This window comes from Nomascus leucogenys, chromosome 2 (assembly GCF_006542625.1).
Source record: "Nomascus leucogenys isolate Asia chromosome 2, Asia_NLE_v1, whole genome shotgun sequence".
NCBI classification, from domain to species: Eukaryota; Metazoa; Chordata; class Mammalia; order Primates; family Hylobatidae; genus Nomascus; species Nomascus leucogenys.
The window spans coordinates 43,992,395-44,014,177 of NC_044382.1; the positions used below are offsets into that span (position 1 = coordinate 43,992,395).

Genomic DNA, 21,783 nt, shown 5'->3' on the forward strand with positions numbered 1-21,783 from the left:
TGTGATTGCACCACTGCACTCCAGCCTGGGCGACAGAATGAGACTCTCTCAAAAAAGACAGGGTCTAGGCTGGGTGCGGTCACTCACACCTGTAATCCCAGTACTTTGGGAGGCTGAGGTGGGCAGATCATCTGAGGTCAGGAGTTCGAGACCAGCCTGGCCAACATGGTGTAACCCTGTCTCTACTAAAAATACAAAAATTAGCCAGGTGTGGTGGCGCGCACCTATAATCCCATCTACTTGGGAGGCTGAAGCAGGGAGAATCGCTTGAACTCGGGAGGCGGAGGTTGCAGTTAGACGAGATTGTGCCACTGCACTCCAGCCTGGGTAACAGAGCAATATACCATCTCAAAAAAGACTCTATCTTCTTTTTTTTTTTTTTTTTTTTTGAGACAGCGTTGCCCAGGCTGGAGTGCAGTGGTGTGATCTCTGCTCACTGCAACCTCTGACTCCCAGGCCAGGCCCCAGCAATCCTCCCACCTCAGCCTCCTAAGAAGCTGGGACTACAGACGTGCACCACCACGCTCAGCTAAGTTTTTGTGTTTTTTGTAGAGACATTATTTTGCAATGTTGTCCAGGCTGGTCTCTAATTCCTGGGCTCAAGCGATCCACCAGCCTTGGCCTCCCAAAGTGCTGGAATTACAGGCATGAACCACTGTGCCCAGCCGAAGATAAGGTCTTTTTTAAAAAACTGAGATAATTCACACACCATAAAATTCTCTATTTAAAAATATACAAGTCAGTGCTTTTGAGTATATTCTCAATAGGCCTCCCTTTTTTGGTTACAGTGTTTCTTCTTAATTGCATATTCCAGAGTAAGCAAAGTATCTCAGAAGGGCAATCTTAAAAGACTAGATAAAAACATGTACATTTACTGGTACCAAAAATATTATTTAGTCCTACACACACAAAAAAATATTCCTACCTTTGGTGCACCGAATCCTCATGACTGCCTCAAAGCCAATCTTCCGAGTAAGGTATCTCTGTAGTTCCTTCCGTAATTTCTGTACTTGGACTGGGTTGTGCTGATGATGGTAAGAGGGATAGTAATAGACACTACCTGCTGAATACCGAGAAATACAACCTGGAAGAGAACACACAGTGTTTTAAACTGTGCCGTTAACTATTTCTACTACACCAAAGTAACTAAAGACATTGGAATCAATCTTTCTTTAACTTTCCAAGGTAAACTACTGTCAGAAAGGAGATTTCATTCCCTTTTTTTGAGACAGAGTCCCATTCTGTCACCCAGGCTGGAGTGCAGTAGTGATACCATGGGGCTCACTGCAGCCTTGACCTCTCCACCTCAAGCACTCTTCCCACCTCAGCCTTCCAAGTAGCTGGGACCGCAGGTGTGTGCCACCATGCCTGGCTAGTTTTTTATTTAAAAATATATATATATTATTTGTAAATACAGGGTCTTCCTATGCTGCCCAGGTTGGTCTCAAACTCCTGGGCTCAAGTAATCTTCCTGCACAGGCCTCACAAATTGTTAGGATTACAGGCATGAGCCATCATACCCGGCCTGCATTCCTTTAAATAGTAGAATAGAATTTTCTCTATTACTAAATGTTTAGAGTAGAAGACTATAAGGTTTTTAATAGACTAAACTGACTGATTAACTCTCCCAAGGGCATACATATTCTTTAGCTTTGTTCTATATTTAGAACACTATCATAAAAGGACCATTTTGATATTCATTTAACAGAAAAAAAAATCATTACGAAGAACTTACCCAGAGAAGCCAAATCAGAATACTGTCCACTGAGAAGGAATAAGTCAACAGCTACTTGCTGACCAGAACAGTCCAAGGCTAATTTCTTATAGAAGTCAGTGGATGGTGTCAGGTGTATATCCTATTTATAATAAATTACAAAGAGACATTTAAAAAAATCATTACATTGTCATAAAATCTAAATACACATCTACATATATCATGATGTTAACAACAATTGCAATTATTTTTGGGCATTCTACAAAGTCCTTTTCCTTTGTGGTACTACTTGATTTTTCATTAAGAAGCAAGTACTGCTTAGGAATTTTCTGTAAGTTCCAGCCAGGCGTGGTGGCTCACACCTGTAATCCTAGCACTTTGGGAAGCCAAGGCGGGTGGATGCTTGAGCCCAGGAGTTTGAGACCATCCTGGGCAACATGGCTTTACTTATTAAAAAAAAAAAAAAAAAAAAATGGCCGGGCGCAGTGGCTCACGCCTGTAATCCCAGCACTTTGGGAGGCCGAGGCGGGTGGTTCACGAGGGCCGGAGATCGAGACCATCCTGGCTAACACGGTGAAACCCCGTCTCTACTAAAAATACAAAAAATTAGCCGGGCATGGTGGCGGGTGCCTGTAGTCCCAGCTACTCGGGAGGCTGAGGCAGGAGAATGGTGTGAACCCGGGAGGTGGAGCTTGCAGTGAGCGGAGATCGCGCCACTGCACTCCAGCCTGGGCGACAGAGCGAGACTCCGTCTGAAAAAAAAAAAAAAAATATATATATATATATATATATTTTTTTTTTTTATTTTCTGTACTTTTTTTTCCCTTTACTTTTAAAAAGAAATACATCTACTATAATAATTTCATAGTTGGCAAAGATTTTTTTATTGTAACTAAGATCTATTAAATGTTCAGTATGCTGGAAACTGTTCTAAACAATTCATATGTAATACTTACTTAGTCCTTTCGACTACCCTAAGAGGTAAGTGCTATCATTATTTTCTTTTTCTTTTTTTTTTTTTTTTTTGAGATGGAGTTTTGCTGTGGTTGCCCAGGCTGGAGTGCAATGGCAGGATCTCGGCTCACCACAACCTCTGCCTCCCGGGTTCTAGCAATTCTCCTGCCTCAGCCTCCCGAGTAGCTGGGATTACAGGCATGCGCCACCAGGTCCAGCTAATTTTTTTTGTAATTTTAGTAGAAACGGGATTTCACCATGTTGTTCAGGCTGGTCTCGAACTCCTGACCCTAGATGATCTGCCCGCCTCGGCCTCCCAAAGTGCTGGGATTACAGGTGTGAGCCACCACACCCGGCCGCTATCATTATTTTCTTTCTTTTTTTTTTTTTTTTTTTGAGACAGAGTCTCACTCTGTCACCCAGGCTGGAGTGCAGTGGCGTGATCTCAGCTCACTGCAGCCTCCTCCTTCCGGGTTCAAGCAATTTTCATGCCTCAGCCTCCTGAGTAGCTGGGACTACAGGTGCACACCACCACCCCCGGCTAATTTTTGTTTTTTGTTGTTGTTTTGAGACGGAATCTCACTGTATCGCTCAGGCTGGAGTGCAGTGGCACAATCTCAGCTCACTGCAACCTCCCTGGTTCAAGCAATTCTCCTGCCTCAGCCTCCTGAGTAGCTGGGATTACAGGCGTGTGCCACCACGCCCAGTTAATTTTGTATTTTTAGTAGAGATGGGGTTTCTCCATGCTGGTCAGGCTGGTCTCAAACTCCCAACCTCAGGTGATCCGCCTGCCTTGGCCTCCCAAGATGTTGGGATTACAAGCATGAGCCACCATGCCCAGCCAAGTAAGACTATTCTTAACTGGTCAATCAGGTTCTCTTTGTCCCTATCAAGCATATTCTGTTAGTCTCCCAGACTATCTCTCTGAAGGCAGGCTGAATTGCTAGTGGCCTGCTAAAGATATTAAAAATTAAAGAAGGGTGAATCAGGTAGAGAAAAATGTACAAAATAAAAATGTCTATATAAAAGTTAACTTCCTTATAGTCCCTCCTCCCAAAAATTGACAAATAAATTAAAAGAAAAAACAAGTTCTATGGTCACAGGGATGGAACACCAGCATAAACCTTATCAGACATTTCATGACTCTCTAACCTTAGCAGATGACCTGTGGTTTGGTTCCTCTCGTGGTTTCAGGGCTCCCACTCCAAGAGTTGGGAGTTGTGTTTGAAAGACAGACATTCGACCACCAGTTGGAGACATCAGCTTAAAGGCAGCCTGCAGTGCAGGACCCAAGGCACTCTGGGTCTCCAGAGTCTTGGTAAACATTTGTGGCAAAGTTTTCAGTAAATCTTGCACGAGCTTGTAAAATAAAGCAAGAAAACTCAAGAGTGTCATAATTAAAAATTTATTTCACATTAAGTCAGTATCTAATACAATAGACAAGACATTGAGTCATGATGATGGTCAGAGAATCTACAGACACTAAACAATGAAGTTGGTCAAATGACAAGAAAGCCATTTTAAGTCAACATTATAAATTGGCAAGCAAGACAAATCAAAGTTGGGGCCTTACAGTTCTTGCACATGCAGTAATCCAGCAAGACTATAAGTCCAAAATGTATCCAAAAGAACCATCACAGTTTAGAGATTTGATGTATTTTAATGCCATGAAATATGGCCTTCTCCATCGCCTCTACATACTTTGTTCTTGTACGTTCCAAAGTGAGTTTAGCTCTTCCCTGTTGCAAATCTAAGATATCCAGTAACTTTGCCAACTAGTAATATCACTACGAAAGAAAAACAACTACCTTTACAGGTTAGGTTGTACAAATAGAGTTAATGGGGAAAAAAATACTTCGCACTATGGCACAGTCACCATTGCCAACAGCAGAGACCATAGACTTGCTAGTTAAAATGTTACCCCTACGGCATATATGCATGTACAGGGTAGACAACATCCCCCCTTCAGACACATTCTGTTCACCTCTCACTGTATTATCTCATGGCAATTTCCAGGCAGGTAATAAGAGTTTCTTCTGAACTGACCCCAATGACACTCTGTGAATCAGAAAAGCAAAGGGCACTGAAAGCAGCCTACCTAATGTGCTTCTATGTAGTGACCAGAAGCTTTATCTCAGCAACCCTCCCAACTTCCCAAATGGCTGGCAAGACAGATTTCCTTCAGGTGTTCCTCCTTTATGGAATACGCTTATTTTCTACCCTACTACAAATAACTTGCTTCATTAGACTTAAAAATGATCAGCTCAAGGTTGAACTCAAGAGCTGTTCATCTAATTATAAGAGCAAATATAAAATGCTACACATCTTAGAAATGTCACAGAAATAATCAAAATTTTACTTAAAATTCATTTCAAAAACATATTCCTTCAATATTTCAATTAAACATGTCAGGTAGGAAAATGTGCCTTACCTCTTTACTTTCATTTAAGTTTACTAGTAAGTTCTCTGGCATAGGTATAAAAACATCTGAAAGAAGAAATACATATTTATTTTAAACAAAATGTAATAATTAAAAGTGTTCCAAATATATAATACTAATGCAATTAACCACCCCCTTCCTTAAAAATAAGCCACCTCCTCCACTATTATAGCACTGTTTACATGTGTCCAAAGAGCCACCAAAAAACCACAATGATACAGGTATCTACTGTAAATTTTCTTCTCCTTGTCTGCTACCTTGTAAAAGGTACACCCTCCCAGTTAGAAAACATTTATCTGGGCCGGGTGCAGTAGTACACGCCTGTAATCCCAGCACTTTGAGACGCCTAGGTAAGTGAATGACTTGAACTCAGGAGTTTGAGACCAGCCTGGGCAACACAGTAAAACCCTGTCTCTATAAAAAATACAAAAATGAGCCAGGCATGGTGGTACATGTCTATAGTCCCAGCTATGTGGGAGGATTCCTTGAGCCCGGGAGGCTGACGCTGCAGTGAGCCAAGATCGCACCACTGCACTCCCACTCCCAGGCTAGGGGGGAGGTTGAGACCCTGTCTCCAAAAAGAAAGAAAAAAAAAGAAAATATTGATCTGTACTCACTGAATAAGGGTTTGTGTAAGTGCTATGCTTCTTAGGCTAAAGATAATAATTTACAATTCTGCTTTGACCTTTTTTTTTTTTTTTTAAATGGCTGGACCTGGAAGCCAGCCAAAGATACCCTCTTGGCATTAAGAAATTTTTTTGACTAACACGACACACAAGAATGCTGTCTTTATAAGGAAGCAATACAGCTCACCAATAGCTCTGTCATTCACAAAGCGGATGCTTTCTCATAAAGAAGGTCGGCCGGGCACGGTAGCTCATGCCTGTAATCCCAGTACTTTGGGAGGCTGAGGCTGGCGAATCACAAGGTCAGGAGTTTGAGACCAGCCTGACCAATGTGGTGAAACCCTGTCTCTACTAAAAATACAAAAAGTTAGCCGGGCGTGGTGGTGGGCACCTGTAGTCCCAGCTACTCGGGAGGCTGAGGCAGGAGAATCACTTGAACCCGGGAGGTGGAGGTTGCAGTGAGCCGAGACAGTGCCACTGCACTCCAGCCTGGGTGACAGATCAATCAAGACCCGTCTCAAAAAAAAAAAAAAAAAGAAGGCCCACACCAGTGCCTTTAAAAAGGGACTATGGGCCGGGTGCGGTGGCTCGTGCCTGTAATCCCAGCACTTTGGGAGGCCGAGGTGGGCAGATCATGAGGTCAGGAGTTCAAAACCAGCCTGGCCAAGATGGTGAAACCTTGTCTCTACTAAAAATACAAAAATTAGCCAGGCGTGGTGGGCGCCTGTAATCCCAGCTACTCGGGAGGCTGAGGCAGAGAATTGCTTGAACCCAGGAGGCAGAGTTTGCAGTGAGCGGAGATCGCGCCGCTGCACTCCAGCCTGGGTGACAGAGCAAGACTCCTCAAAAAAAAAAAAAAAAAAAAAAGAATGGAACTATGGAGGCCAGGCATGGTGGTTCATGCCTGCTGTAATCCCAGCACTTTGGGAGGCCGAGGTGGGCAGTTCACTTGGAGGCCAGGAGTTTGAGACCAGACTGGCCAACATAGTGAAACCCCATTATTTACTAAAAACTACAAAAATTAGCTAGGCATAATGGCACACGCCTGTAATCCCAGCTACTCGGAAGGCTGAGGCATGAGAATCGCTTGAACCTGGGAGGCAGAGACTGCAGTGAGCCAGTGAGCCAAGATCGCGCCACTGCACTGCAGCCTGGGCAACAAAGCAAGACTCTGTCTCCAAAAATACAAAACAAAACAAACAAACAAAATTAATGGGACTGCAAAATCAAGTGAATCAGAAGGTATGCAAACTGACCACTTCAGATGAGCCTCTCAGGATTCACATTTATTCTTGCTTAGAAATTCTTCCTTAGAAAGGGAGAAAACTGGGAAGAGAGTGGTGGAGGATTACAAAGATAATCACTTTCTAGATTTCTATATTTTGTTTCTGATTACAAAAAAATAAGGCCTGGCCAGGTGTGGTGGCCCATGCCCGTACTCCCAACACTTTGGGAGGATGAGGCAAAAGGACTGCCTAAGGCCAGGAGCTTGAGACCAGCCTGTGCAACTTAGCAAGACCTTGCCTCTACAAGAAATTTTAAAAATTAGCTGGGTGTGGTAGCGTGTGCCTGTATTCCTAGCTACTTGAAAAGGTGAGGTGGAAGGATCGCTTGAGCCCAGGGCTTCAAGGCTGTAGCGAGCTATGATTGCACCACTGCACTGCAACACGGGCAACAGAGTCTCTGTCTTTAAAAAAATAGTAATAGCCAGGCACAGTGACTCACACCTGTAATCCCAGCACTTTGGGAGGCAGAGGCAGGCAGGTCACCTGAGGTCAGGAGTTCAAGACCAGCCTGGCTAACATGGTAAAACCCCGTTTCTACTAAAAATACAAAAAATTAGCAGGGCATGGTGGCACGCACCTATAATCCCAGCTACTCAGGAGGCTGAGGTAGGAGAAACGCTTGAACCCGGGAGGCGGAGGTTGCAGCGAGCTGAGATGGTGCCATTGCACTCCAGCTTGGGCAACTAAAGTGAAACTCCATCTCAAAAAAAAAAAAAGTAATAATAATGATAACTCCCTATTAACTGTCCTTCCCCCCAGCCCCTGGTAACCTCTATTCCATTTTCTGTCTCTATGAATTTGCCTATTCTAGGTACTATATATAAGTGGAACCATATAATATTTGTCGTTTTGTGTCTTGCTTATTTCACTTAGCATGTTTTCCAGGTTCATCCACATTGTAGCATGTGTGAGAATTTCATTGTTTTTTAAGGCTGAGTAATATTCCATTATACTTTTTTTTTTTTTTTTTGAGATGGAGTCTCACTCTGTTGTCCAGGCTGGAGTGCAGTGGCACGATCTTGGCTCACTGCAAGCTCCACCTCCTCCCGAGTTCACGCTATTCTCCTGCCTCAGCCTCCCGAGTAGCTGGAACTACAGGCACGCGCCACCACGCCCAACTAATTTTTGTATTTTTAGTAGAGACGGGGTTTCACCATGTTGGCCAGGATGGTCTCTATCTCTTGACCTCGTGATCCGCCTGCCTCAGCCTCCCAAAGTGCTAGGATTACAGGCATGAGCCACCGCACCCAGCCCCATTATACGTTTATACCACATTTTGTTTATCTATTCATCTGTTGATGGCTACTTGGGGTGTTTCCACCTTTTGGCTATTGTGAATGATTGCTATTGCTATTGCTATAAACAATGATGTACAAGCATCTGCTTGAGTCCCTGCTTTCAATTTTTTGGAGTATATATTGAACGGTCGAATTGCTACATAATGTGGTAATTCACTATTAACTTTGAGGAATTGCCAAGGTATTTTCCACAGCAGTTATGCCATTTTACATTCTGACCAGCAATGCACCAGGGTTCTAATGTTTCCACATCTAGTGGCATAAATATTTGCCCCTGTTTTATATTTATAGCTCTTAAGTTTAGGTCTTTAGTCCATTTCAAGTTAATTTTCTTTACATGGTATAAAGGTCCAACCTCATTCTCTTACACAGTCGGTATTGCCACAACTATATGTTGAAAAAACTGTCTCTTCTCCCGCTGATTGTTCTAGGCACCTTTGTCAAAAATCAATTAACTGGCTGTGGGTGGTGGCTCATGCCTGTAATCCCAGTACTTTGTGGGGCCAAGAGAGGCAGATCACTTGAGGTCAGGAGTTTGAGACCAGCCTGGCCAACATGGTGAAACCTCATCTCTACTAAAAATACAAAAATTAGCTGGGCATGGTGTTGCATGCCTGTCGTCCCAGCTACTCGGGAGGCTGAGGCAGGAGAACTGCCTGAACCCGGGAGGTGTAGGCTGCAGTGAGCCAAGATCGTGCCACTGCACTACAGCCTGGGCAATAGAGTAAGACTCCATCTCAAAAAATAAATAAATAAAATAACAATAAAAATAAATTGACTATATATGCTAGGCTTTATTCTGAGCTCTCAATTGTATTTCTTTGCTCTATATGTCTATCCTCAAATAGTTGTTGAATGAATAAATGGGAAGAAGGGGGAAAAAAGCCTAAATTTGATCTGAGTTCTCACATTAACTTGTTTTTGTTAACTTGTTCAGAATTCAGGTTGTCTCCGTAACCCCCATTTCCTCCTCCATAAAATGAGAGATTGAACTGAAAGACTCTTACAACTCCAACAATCATGATTTTATACTCAAGATTTTCCTTGACATAGTACAAACGACACACATCCAATTTGTCAAGTAATCAAGAAATATTTCTAAAACTGAAAAATTATGAAAGTAGTTCAATAAATCTATACCTTCGATATCTGAAACTATTAGCATCTGAGGTTGAGAGAGACCTTCCTGAAGACTGTAGAAATGGATTGTACTGTCAAATGTTATGAAGCCAATTTTTGTTCTAGTGTTGCCAGGAAGCCTAAAAACAAATTCAGAAGAGTATTTTATCAAGTTTTAACCATATACAAATACACATAAAATATGTCCTAAGAGTTACACGAAAATATCTCATTTGATATTATAGAAATTGGCCCAACACAAACAAATATTTAAACTACCCAATGTTTACCATGAAAACATATCTGACTCAAAGGGAAAACACTACACATAAGCCAAACAATAAACAAAAAACAGCAATAATACAACAACATATAATCACATAGGAAACAGTATGTTAAAAATACTGAAAAGTATTAATGAAATTTTGAAGATGATTTTAAGTTATAAAGCATGCTTCAAAATATTATGATACAGAAACTCTAATATTTAAGAACAAAGAAAAGCAAAAGCATCTATTTTAAAGAACTACAAATATGTGGAACTACAATTATATAAGGGGAAGAACAAACTGTTTTTCACTCTTGTTCATGCATGGGTGAGTCAGTGACAATCTCAACAATTCACAATCCCCATTCACAATCTACAACATTAAAAATACAAATGCTGGCAGGAACAAGAATGAGCTTTTCACCGAAGTGAAGGAGTTACTCCACTCGTGATGAAATTTGGCCTTCTATATGCCTCCACACCACACACAAGCACTATACTTCGTTACACAGAAAGGTCACATTAGCTTTGATGGGTTACACTAGGTCTCTAAGCACCACTGGAAATAGTTATTTTAAGAGACTTAAGACACTTGATAACCAAATGCAATGTGTGTATACTGTTTAAATTCTTACTCCAATAAACTGACAGTAAAAAGGCATTTTTGAGACAACTAGGAACAAAAAATAAACTAGGTATTAGATCATATGTGGAATTACTGCTAATTTTCCTTGATGCTTTAGTATTATAGTTAGGTATAAAAGTTAGTCTTGAAGTACGTATAGGTAAAACAGTACACTGGCTGAAATTTGCTTTCAAATACTCAAGGTGGGAAAAGGTATGTGCATGAAAGGGGAAGGATGAGATTAAGCAAGAAGAGCAAAATGCTGAAGATGATGAATCTGGGTGACAGGTGCCTGGAAGTTTATTACATTATTCTTCCTACCAACTATAGGTTTAAAAATAATGTTTCGAAGAGAAAGTGAGGCCTAAATTAACAACTGATTTGGGTGGAGTTTTAGAACATAATTATACAGCTTTTTTTTTTAATTTCAAAAACTACTTATTCATTTAGAAAATATTATTAGCTTCATATTTAGGCTGAATTGAAAAACTTACAAATCCAGATTGTCTAACAAACTCTGGCAAACTGAATTCAAGTATCCAGTTTCGACTGCATTGTGAGACACATCAAATACAAAGAGATACACTGGAGGCTGAGGTGGTCGTAACTGAAGAAAAAAAGATCTTGTTAAGTACATTTAATAGGATTAAGTTTAAACTTATTTGCTGGGTACACATACAGCAAAACAATTTAAAAAGCATTATTTACAGATTGAGCAGAGATCATAATAAACAGGCAAAGCTATACTATATTGTTTATAGATGTATACTTAGAAGAAAAATGAGTCTGTGATTGCCATAATTCAGAAGTGTTTTCTCTAGAACAGGAAGGGGAAGAGATGTAATCAGAAGGGCTTGTGGCCAGGCGTGGTGGCTCACACCTGTAATCCCAGCACTTTGGGAGGCCGAGGCAGGCAGATCACCTGAGGTCAGGAGTTCGAGATCAGCCTGACCAACACGGAGAAACCCCACCTCTACTAAAAATACAAAAATTAGCCAGATGTGGTGGCGGGCGCTTGTAGTCCCAGCTACTCGGGAGGCTGAGGTAGAAGGATCACTTGAACCTGAGAGATGGAGGTTGCAGTGAGCCGAGATTATGCCACTGCACTCTAGCCTGGGCGACAAAGTGAGACTCCATCTCAAAAAAAAAAAGAAGGGATTCTGGGAGTATTAGCAAGGTTCAATTGCTTGGCTTGGGTTATACTAACAAAAGTGTTTAGTTTATAATGATTTGGTAACTTGAATATTTATGTTTTATTGATTTTTCAATAAGTTTGTTGGATTTCACAATTTAGAGAAATTATAGCTCTGAAAGTTACAAGTGAGCTTCAGCTGGTTACTTAAACAACAAATTACGGCCAAATCTCATAAAAACATAAGACTGTATTTTTTTTTTCTTTTGAGATGGAGTCTCGCCCTGTACCCCAGGCTGGAGAGCAGTGGTGTGATCTCGGCTCACTGCAACCTCTGCCTCCTGGGTTCAAGAGATTCTCCTGCCTCAGCCTCCTGAGTAGCTGGGATTACAGGCACGCGCCACCACGCACAGCTAATTTTTGTATTTTTTTAGTAGAGACAGGGTTTCACCATTTTGGCCAGGCTGGTCTTGAACTCCTGACCTCATGTGATCCGCCCTCCTTCACTGCCTCCCAAAGTACTGGGATTACAGGTGTGAGCCAGTGCACCTGGCCGAGACTGTATTTAAACTTCCAAATCCAAAGATTTGTTCTCAATTCAGTAAAAAGCATCAAATAGCCACAATCAGAACTGGGTATGTAGTATACAGTCTTCCCTTGGTATCTGCAAGAGATTAGTTCCATGATCTCTAACCTCAAATACCAAAATCTAAGGATGCTCAATTCCCTTACATACAATGGTGTATTATTTGCAAATAACCTATGCACATCCTTCTGTATACTTTAAATCATCTCTAGATTTTTAAAATAATACCTAATACAACATAAATGCTATGTAAATAGTTGCTATACTGTATATTAAAATTTGTATTTTTTTTTTTTTTAGAGAGAAGGTGTTGCTCTGTCACTCAGGCTGGAGTGCAGTGATGCAATGCAATCATAGCTCACTGCAGCCTTGAACTCCTGGGCTCAAGCGATCCTTCCACCTCAGCCTCCCAAGTACCTGGGACTATAAGCACACACCACAATTCCTGAATTTTTTTGCAGAGATTTGGGTCTCACTATGTTGCCCAGGCTGGTCTCAAACTGTTGGCTTCAAGCAATCCTTCTGCATCGGCTTCCCAAAGTGCTGGGATTATAGGTGTGAGCCACCATGTCTGTCCTATAATATTTTTTACTGTGTTTTTCTGAACATTTTCAATCCGTGGGTAGTTGAATCCATGGATGCAGAACTCATGGATACAGAGTCAACTGTACTTTTATATATTTTTGCATGTATCACTTGCCAAATCCACACAACCTGCCCCTCAAGAGATAGAAAGGAGCAAAAACCTTCTGCTATAGGAAAGTTTCTAAATTTAAAGGGGGCAATTTTTGCAAAGCATGAGTGATAAAGGGAAACTAGGAAGTAAATTTAAAAGAACAAGTGCTTCTGGTTTTTTTTTTTGTTTTAATCCAATAAAGGAACACCTACTCTGTGGATGGCTATTACCAACCACTTAAGTGCAACGAAATGTTGTCTTTTTTTTTTTTTTGAGATGGAGTCTCGCATTGTTGCCCAGGCTGGAGTGCAGTGGCACAATCTCGGCTCACTGCAACATCTGCCTCCCTGGTTCAAGCAATTCTCCTGCCTCAGTCTCCCAAGTCGCTGGGATTACAGGCGTATGTCACCACGTCTGGCTAATTTTTGTATTTTTAATAGAGACGGGGTTTCACCATGTTGGTAAGGCTGGTGTCGAACTCCTGACCTCCAGTCATCCGCCCGCCTCAGCCTCCCAAAGTGCTGGGATTACAGGTGTGAGCCACTGAGCCTGGCCAACAAAATGTTTTCTATATAGAAGCTTTTCTGTGGTGAGGAGACTGGTTCCTCATAAGTTTACAGAAAAATGGACCCAACTGCCCAGATAAAGACACAAAAATATATTAATTTTTTTTTTTTTTTGAGATGGAGTTTTGCTCTTTTGCCTAGGCTGGGGTGCGGTGGCGCAACCTTGGCTCACTGCAACCTCTGATTTTCGGTTTCAAGCATTTTTCCTGCCTAAGCCTCCCGAGTAGCTGGGATTACAGGCACTCGCCACCAGGCCCGGCTAATTTTTATATTTTTAGTAGAGACGGGGTTTTACCATGTTGGCCAGGCTGGTCTCGAACTCCTGACCTCATAATCAGTCCGGCTTGGCATCCCAAAGTGCTGGGATTACAGGCAGGAGGCACTGTGCCCAGCCAAAATACACTAAAATATTAAAAGGTAGTATTGAGAGTTATCTTCATATTCCCTTTTCCCAAGAGACAATTACAGCATGGTGAAAGAGTAACCAAATCAAAAGGCCTAAATTATTATGCAAGTTCTACTACTAAGTGAAATTTGGCAAGTCACTTAACCTAAGTCTGTTTTCGTATCTGTAAATGAGGATTAACAGCATTTTTCTAGCTTGCTTCAGATACTGTTTGTGCTGATCAAAAGTATAAGTGCTTTATAAAATGTAAAGTGCTAATTAAACATTAGGCATTCACGACCAGCCTAAGCAACACAGTGAGACTCTGTCTCTAAAAAACTTTTAAAAAATTAGCAGGGCATGGTGGTGCACGTCTGTGGTTCCAGCTACTTGGGAGGCTGAGGCAGGGGAATTGCTTGAGCCCATGAAGTTGAGGCTACAGTGAGCTATGATAGTGCCACTGCACTTCAGCTTCAGCAACAAAGTGAGACCCTCCTCTCTAAAAGAAATAAACATTAAACAAACAAAAAAATTAGGCATAGTTATTAGTTTTAAAACGCAAGACCTCAGATATTCTCACAGGTGTAGAAAAGAACAGTATTTGCAAGAAGATGTTCATCACAGAATTATTTCTAATAGAAAAAAAATTTGTATGAAGGAAAAATGAAGCAATAGGGAAAAGAAAAAAAACTGACTGTAACTTATAAGTAAATATGAGCTGGCCGGGCGCAGTGGCTCATGCCTGTAATCCCAGCACTCTGAGAGGCCGAGGGAGAAGATCACAAGGTCAGGAGTTTGAGACCAGCCTGACCAACATGGTGAAACCCCGTCTCTACTAAAAACTCAAAAATTAGCCAGGTGTGGTGGCTCGCGCCTGGAATCCCAGCTACTCAGGAGGTTGAGGCAGGAGAATTGCTTGAATCTGGGAGGTGGAGGTTGCAGTGAGCCGGGATCACAGCACTGTACTCCAGCCTGGGTGACAGAGTGAGACTCCGTCTCAAAAAACAAACAAAAAAAAAGTAAATATGAGCCCAATATGATATTGGAAATTTCTGAATGTCACATAAGACACTTAAATGGGACTTTACATAAACTTTTACCTTTCAAATATACCCTTATATATTAATTACTTTAGTAATAAACAAGTATTACACTTTTATACATTTAAAAACAAAATTTTGGCTGGGCACAGTGGCTCACACCTGTAATCCCAGCACTTTGGGAGGCCAAGGTGGGCAGATCACTCGAGCCCAGAAATTCGAGACCAGCCTGGGCAACATAGCAAAACACTGTCTCTAATAAAAATAAGCCAGGTGTGGTGGTGTGTGCCTACAGCCCCAGCACCTCAGGAGGCTGAGGTGGGAGGATCACTTGAGCACGGGAGGTTGAGGCTGCAGTGAGCCTTGAACGTGCCACTACACCACTGCACTCCAGCATGGGAAATGAGAGTGAAACTCTCTCAAAATAAAATAAAATAAAATTTTGTTACAGGATGCTATATTGTTTTACTTAAAACCTGGTAATAAAAAATGGGTATACTGTATTAAAAAATAAAAGTTTACCATGTATTCTGAAGGAGCCATAAACTCAATAGTAGCATTTTGAACTTCTGGTCTTCTGTGAGGTTCTCCATAAACTCTGGTCAAAGGGTTGTACAAGAATTCTTCAGGAACTATATAAAGTTAACAATACACACATATTGAAAAAGCTGAAAGAATTTTAATATATTTTGCACTTGGCCACTTTCTTCCTTGAAAAGATGACAAAAATTCATTAAATGCCAATTATTTTCTTTTTTTTTTTTTTGAGACGGAGTTTCGCTCTGTTGCCCAGGCTGGAGTGCAGTGGTGCAATCTGGCTCACCGCAACCTCCACCTCCTAGGTTCAAGCTCTTCTCCTGCCTCAGCCTCCCGAGTAGCTAGGATTACAGGCATGTGCCACCACGCCCGGCTAATTTTTTATATTTTTAGTACAGATGGGGTTTCTCTGTGTTGGTCAGGCTGGTCTCAAACTCCTGACCTCAGGTGATCCGCCCGCCTCGGCCTCCTAAAGTGCCAGGATTACAGACGTGAGCCACCACACCCGGCCTATTTTCTTAAATTTCACAATTATACAAGGATATTAACATTTCACATATGAAATGTACCGATACTAGCTGGCACTAGAAGCTATGGTAAGACAATTTCAGAGGTCAAGGTCATAAGGTTTAGTGAGTTTCATTAATTAATGAGACCTTTATGGAACATCACTTAACCTAACATCATACCTACCACTTATAATACACTAGTGGTCAAAGAGTTATTTTCTAAATTAATTATCATTGTATCTGTCTTTCTACTAATTGTTTAGAAATTCAAATCCCTATGCACTCTAAAGGGTAAGCTATAGTTCAGGAAATAGCCTGGTTTGCAGATGAAAGGGTCTTCAACTTTTATTACAATTTCATTTTGTATATTAAAGCACCTACACATAAAGATTTTAAAGGTAACTAAATAGTACATGTACATTTTCAGAATTATTATAGTTCAAAAGAAAGTTCCTAGCCTATCCTTACTTTTCTATACTCAAAAAAAAAAACTACAAACAATAAAACTGTTTTGTTTTGTTTTGTTTGTTTGAGACGGAGTTTTGCTCGTTTGTTTTTTTGTGATGGAGTTTTGCTCTTGTTGCCCAGGCTGGAGTGCAATGGTGCAATCTCAGTTCACTGCAACCTCCACCTCCCGGGTTCAAGCAATTCTCCTGCCTCAGCCTCCTGAGTAGCTGGGATTACAGGCGCCCGCCACCAGGCCCAGCTAATTTTTTTATATTTCTAGTAAAGATGGGGTTTCACTACATTGGCCAGGCTGGTCTCAAACTCCTGACCTTAGGTGATCCACCCACCTCAGCCTCCCAAAGTGTTGGGATTACAGGTGTGAGCCACTGCATCTGGCTCTGTTTCGTTTGTTTTTGAGACACAGTCTCCCTTTGTCACCCAGGCTGGAGTGCAATGGTGCGATCTTGGCTCACTGAAACCTCTGCTTCCTGGGTTCAAGCGATTCTCCTGCCTCAGCCTCCCGAGTAGCTGGGATTATAGGCGCCCGCCACCACACCCAGCTAATTATTGTATTTTTAGTAGAGATGGGGTTTCACTGTGTTGGCCACGCTGATCTCGAACTCCTGACCTCAGGTGATCCACCGCCTCGGCCTCCCAAAGTGCTGGGATTAGAGGCATGAGCCGCCATGCCCGTCCAATAAAACTGGTTTTTAAAAACTCTTGGCCAGGGCCGGGTGCATTCTCGGGAAGCTGAGGCAGGAGTATTGCTTGAACCTGGGAGGCAGAGAGGTTTCAGTGAGCTGAGATCATGCCACTACACTCCAGCCTGGCGACAGAGCCAGACTCCGTTTCAAACAAACAAAAACAAACTCTTGGCCTGGTGCAGTGGCTCATGCCTGTAATCTCAGCACTTTGGGAGCCTGAGGCGGGCAGATCACTTGAGGTCAGGAGTTCTAGACCAGCCTGGCCAAAACTGTGAAACTCTGCCCCTACTAAAAATATAAAAATTAGCCGGGCGTGGGGGCAGATGCCTGTAATTCCAGCTACTGAGGAGGCTGAGGCAGGAGAATCGCTTGAACCTGGGAGGCGGAGGTTGCAGTGAGCCAAGATCGCGCCACTGCCCTCCAGCCTGGGCAACAGAGTGAGACTCCATCTCAAAAACAAAAACAAAAACAAAACTCTTATATTCCTCTATTTCTCAAATCTTTCAGACACTGTGGATACTGGCATACCCATTTCCTTCTCTAACCCTAACAGAACCCTGTTGATTACATTATATTCCTCAAATAAAAACTGTGACATAGTTACTGAGAGAAAACTCCTCCTCCTCAATTACTGAGAAAACTACATTCAACTAACCTTCTAGCACTGCCTACCTCCCTTCATTCAGCAGTGAATGAATTGGGCAGCTATTCTGTGGACTTATTTTTTTTCACCCTAGAGAAAAGGTGTGGGACAATTTCTAAATAAAAATGTTTCTTAAATTCCTGGCTTAAGTAATACCATGAAATATACCACTTATTATATACCCAATACAATGTAAAAATGGGATATCCATGTAATACTATCATTATTTTTTGCTTAAAAAATAATTAAATTTATTTATAAATATAAATGCACAGAAAAAAGTTACCCGTAGTTTTCTCTGAGTGGAAGGATTGACTACAGGTAAATAAAAGGGTTTTTTTTTTAACTGTGCATTTGTATCATCTGATTTCCCTACAATGCAAGTAGAAATGTTTAAATGTTTCAAAAAAGCATCCCATACCATCATTGACTCGATAACATAAGTTACACTTCCATCTCCTTTGATCAAGAAAGCTGACAAAAGGATTGATGTATGTCCTGCATGAACGGCATCTCACAATTGTACTGGAGGTAACCACAGGTAATTGCTGAAAAAAAAAAAAAAAACAGAATTAAATTTTTAAAGGCAATAATCATCATGTTGAAAACATAAGCATGAATCCATCCTGTCTAAATAACTGTTGGGATATTATCATTTTAGAGAAAACCTAGAATACAAGATGTATCTAAACTGCCATACACAAAAACCACGTAGTTGAAATGTATTAATTTTAAACCCTACTATTTTGCTCCAAGACCATTCTCATTAAAAGTTGTCTTAAAAAAAAAATTACTGGCTGGGCACAGTGGCTCACATGTGTAATTCCAGCACTTTGGGAGCCAAGGCGGAATGATTGCTTGAGGCCAGGAGTTTGAGACCGGCCTGGGCAACATAGTGAAACGTGACCCTCTCAAAAGATTTAAAAAATTAGCCCAGTGTGGTGAGTTGGGTTGAAGTGGGAGGATCACTTGAGCCTGGGAGGTCAAGGCTGCAGTGAGCCATGATTGAGCCACTGCACTCCAGCATGGGCAACAGAGCAAGACCTGGTCTCAAAAAATAAAATAAAATAAAAATTTAAAAAGCATTTTTTTCCTCATTAAACACTCACATTGTGAAACCAAAATAGCAGGCCAGGCACAGTGGCTAACACCTATGTCTAAAATCCCAGCACCCTGGTGGGAGGCCGAGGCAGGAGGATTACTTGAAGCCAGGAGTTTGAGACCAACCTGGCCATGAAAGTAAGACCCTGTCTCTATTTTAAAAATAAAAATAGGCTGGGCGTGGTGGCTCATGCCTGTAATCCCAGCACTTTGGGAGGCCAAGGCGGGTGGAACACGAGGTCAGGAGTTCAAGACCAGCCTGGCCAACGTGGTGAAACCTCGTCTCTACTAAAAATACAAAAATTAGCCAGGCGTGGTGGTGGGTGCCTACAATCCCACCTACTTTGGAGGCTGAGGCAGGAGAATTGCTTCAACCCTGGGAGGCGGAGGTTGCAGTGAGCCAAGATTACGCCACCATACTCCAGCCTGGGCAACACAGCAAGACTCCATCTTGGAAAAAAATAAATAAAAATAAAAATATCCCAGTGCTTTGGAAGGCCAAAGCAGGAGGATCACTTGAGGTCGGGAGCTAGAGACCAACCTGAGCAACACAGCAACAGCCCATTTCTACCAAAAAAAAAAAGAGTTTTTAAATAAATAAATAATAAGTTAAAAAAATAAAACCAAGATGGTAAATTTACAACGTACTTTTGGCATAAATGGCAAAGAAAAAAAAATCAACATTCTAAAATATATGACCAATGAAACTATTACAAAGTTTGTTGATGTTACATTAAGAAGCTTACTTAGTTCTCAACTGTAATAAAGTAAGGTGAGGTTAATTTAAATAATCAATTAAACTTTGGAATTACACTCCTAGTTAAAGTTTATCCTACATATTAAAAGTTCTAAAGTCTTAGCTGGGTATAGTGGCCAGTGCCTACAGTACCACTTACTCTGTCTGGAGGCTGAGGCAGGAGGACTGCTTGAGCCCAAGAGTTCAAGGCTGCAGTGAGCTATGATCATGGAACTGCATTCTAACCTGGGTGACAACGAGACCCGGTCTCTAATAAATAAATAAATAAATAACAGTAAATACACAGGAAGGGTCTTTGTAAGACTATCAGATGTGGGGAGATTTGTTTTGATTTATCAGAAACCCTGAGACAGGTGAACACTGATCAACTTAACTGAGAGCCAGTGCCTTGGACAACAAAGTGACATAGCATCTCATCTTTAAAAAAAGGTTTTATTTATTTATCTTTTTTTTTTTTTTTTTGAGGCAGTCTCACTCTATTGCCCAGGCTGGAGTGCAGTGTGGGATCCTAGCTCACTGCAACCTCCACCTCCCGGGTTCAAGCGATTCCCTTGCCTCAGCCTCCCCAGTAGCTGGGATTATAGGTGTGCATCACCATGCTTGGCTAAATTTTCTATTTGTGGTAGAGACGAGTTTCAACACGTTGGCCAGGCTGGTCTTGAACTCCTGACCTCAGGTGATCTGCCCGCCTCAGCCTCCCAAAGTGCTGAGATTACAGGTGTTAGCCACTGCACCTGGCCTTTATCTTTTTTTTTTTTAAGATAAGGATCTCATACCCAATCCTGGGCAACATAGTTAAGACTCTGCTTCTCAAAAAAAAAAAAAAAAAAAAAAAAAATCAATACAGTCAATAAAATTCTATCACCACCAAAAAAATCCTATTACCAAAAGAAGGTGTGTTTTGGGAAAGTTAGCAATCCTCAAGAGTATGTGGCCACACAGCTTTAGGACAAAGGTAGATCAGTTTCTTTCTTCTTTTGAAATAACTTTTCTTTTTGGATACAGGGTCTCACTCTGTCACCCAGGCTGGAGTGCAGTAGTACAATCATGTCTCACTGCAGCCTCAACCTCCTGGGCTCAAGTGATCCTCCCACCTTAGCCTCCTGAGTAGCCAGGACTAGGCTGGTCTTGAACTCCTAGACCCAAGCAATTCTCCCACCTTGGCCTCCAAAAGTGCTGGGATTACAGGCCATGAGCCACCATGTCTGGCTTAAAACAACTTTTTAAAATAACAAATTTACTGCAAGGATGGCAGAACAGGGAGACTAGGGTAAAGTACTTTAATGGGTAAATAATTCACGACCTATTGAAATAGTATGATTCATTTATTTAGTTTCTCTCAGTACCTCTATTCTATTCAGTACTTTTTGAATTTTCCAGCAATATACTTACTTTACACCTAGTATTTGAAAGTGTTTAGTAATAAAATTTTTGGTTGAATTGTAAGTAATCTGTCAATCATCAACTTCCTAAAGATAGATCAAACAAATTCTGTATGTAATTCTTGCATCACTGCAGAAAATTTTCACCACCAAGATAATTTTGCACAAAAGACATTTACCTTCACTAAAGAGGCCGGGTGTAGTGGCTCAGGCCTATAAATCCCAGCACTTTGGGAGGTGGGCAGATCACTTGAGGTCAGTTCGAGACCAGTCTGGCCAACATGGTGAAACACCATCTCTACTAAAAATACAAAAATTAGGTGGGTGTGGTGGCAGATGCCTGTAATGCCAGCTACTTAGGAAGCTGAGGCAAGAGAATCGCCCGAACCTGGGAGGCGGAGATTGAGGTGAGCCGAGATCTTGCCACTGCACTCCAGTCTGGGCGACAGTGAGACCCAGTCTCAGGAAAAAAAAAAAAAAAGTTGGGCGCGGCGTCTCACGCCTGTAATCCCAGCACTTTGGGAGGCCAAGGCAGGTGGATCACGAGGTCAGGAGTTCAAGACCAGCCTGGCCAAGATGGTGAAATCCCCTCTCTACTAAAAATACAAAAATTAGCCAGGCGCGGTGGCAGGCACCTGTAATCCCAGCTACTAGGGAGGCTGAGGCAGGAAAATTGCTTGAACATGGAGGGCAGAGGTTGCAGTGAGCCGAGATCGCATCACTGCACTCCAGCCTGGGCAACAGAGGGAGACTCCGTCTCAAAAAAAAAAAAAGAAAAGAAAAGAAAAGAAACATACCACTAAGTCTTTGAAAGGATGAAGCAGCAGCCCCAAAGGAAGTTTGGCTTTATTCAATAAGGCCTGCGTCTGAGGAATGCTAGTCAGCGTGCATCGAAATAACCTATATCAAAGTAAAAAGTATGTATCAGTTGCTGCTATGATTAGTTTTGAACAAAACAACAACAAAGGTTTAAAAGGTATACATTTTA

General features: G+C 41.7%; 1 protein-coding gene across 3 annotated transcripts in view; it reads right to left on the reverse strand.

Moving 5' to 3' along the window:
* The window catches only part of SEC24A (SEC24 homolog A, COPII coat complex component), a 75,710-nt gene that overhangs the window by 28,224 nt on the left and 25,703 nt on the right, over positions 1 to 21,783 (reverse strand). The window contains exons 7-15 of one of the 3 annotated variants that reach the window (XM_003266391.4): positions 21,593 to 21,695; positions 17,977 to 18,103; positions 15,238 to 15,347; positions 10,825 to 10,937; positions 9,459 to 9,577; positions 5,100 to 5,155; positions 3,821 to 4,027; positions 1,736 to 1,856; positions 926 to 1,084 (exon numbers count right to left, since the gene is read on the reverse strand). In XM_003266391.4, the coding sequence (XP_003266439.1) occupies positions 926 to 1,084; positions 1,736 to 1,856; positions 3,821 to 4,027; positions 5,100 to 5,155; positions 9,459 to 9,577; positions 10,825 to 10,937; positions 15,238 to 15,347; positions 17,977 to 18,103; positions 21,593 to 21,695 (1,115 nt within the window). Of the gene's footprint in view, positions 1 to 925; positions 1,085 to 1,735; positions 1,857 to 3,820; positions 4,028 to 4,057; positions 4,727 to 5,099; positions 5,156 to 9,458; positions 9,578 to 10,824; positions 10,938 to 15,237; positions 15,348 to 17,976; positions 18,104 to 21,592; positions 21,696 to 21,783 lie in introns of those variants that run through there. The other 2 variants (XM_030828985.1, XM_004087276.3) reach the window with 2 other exon arrangements.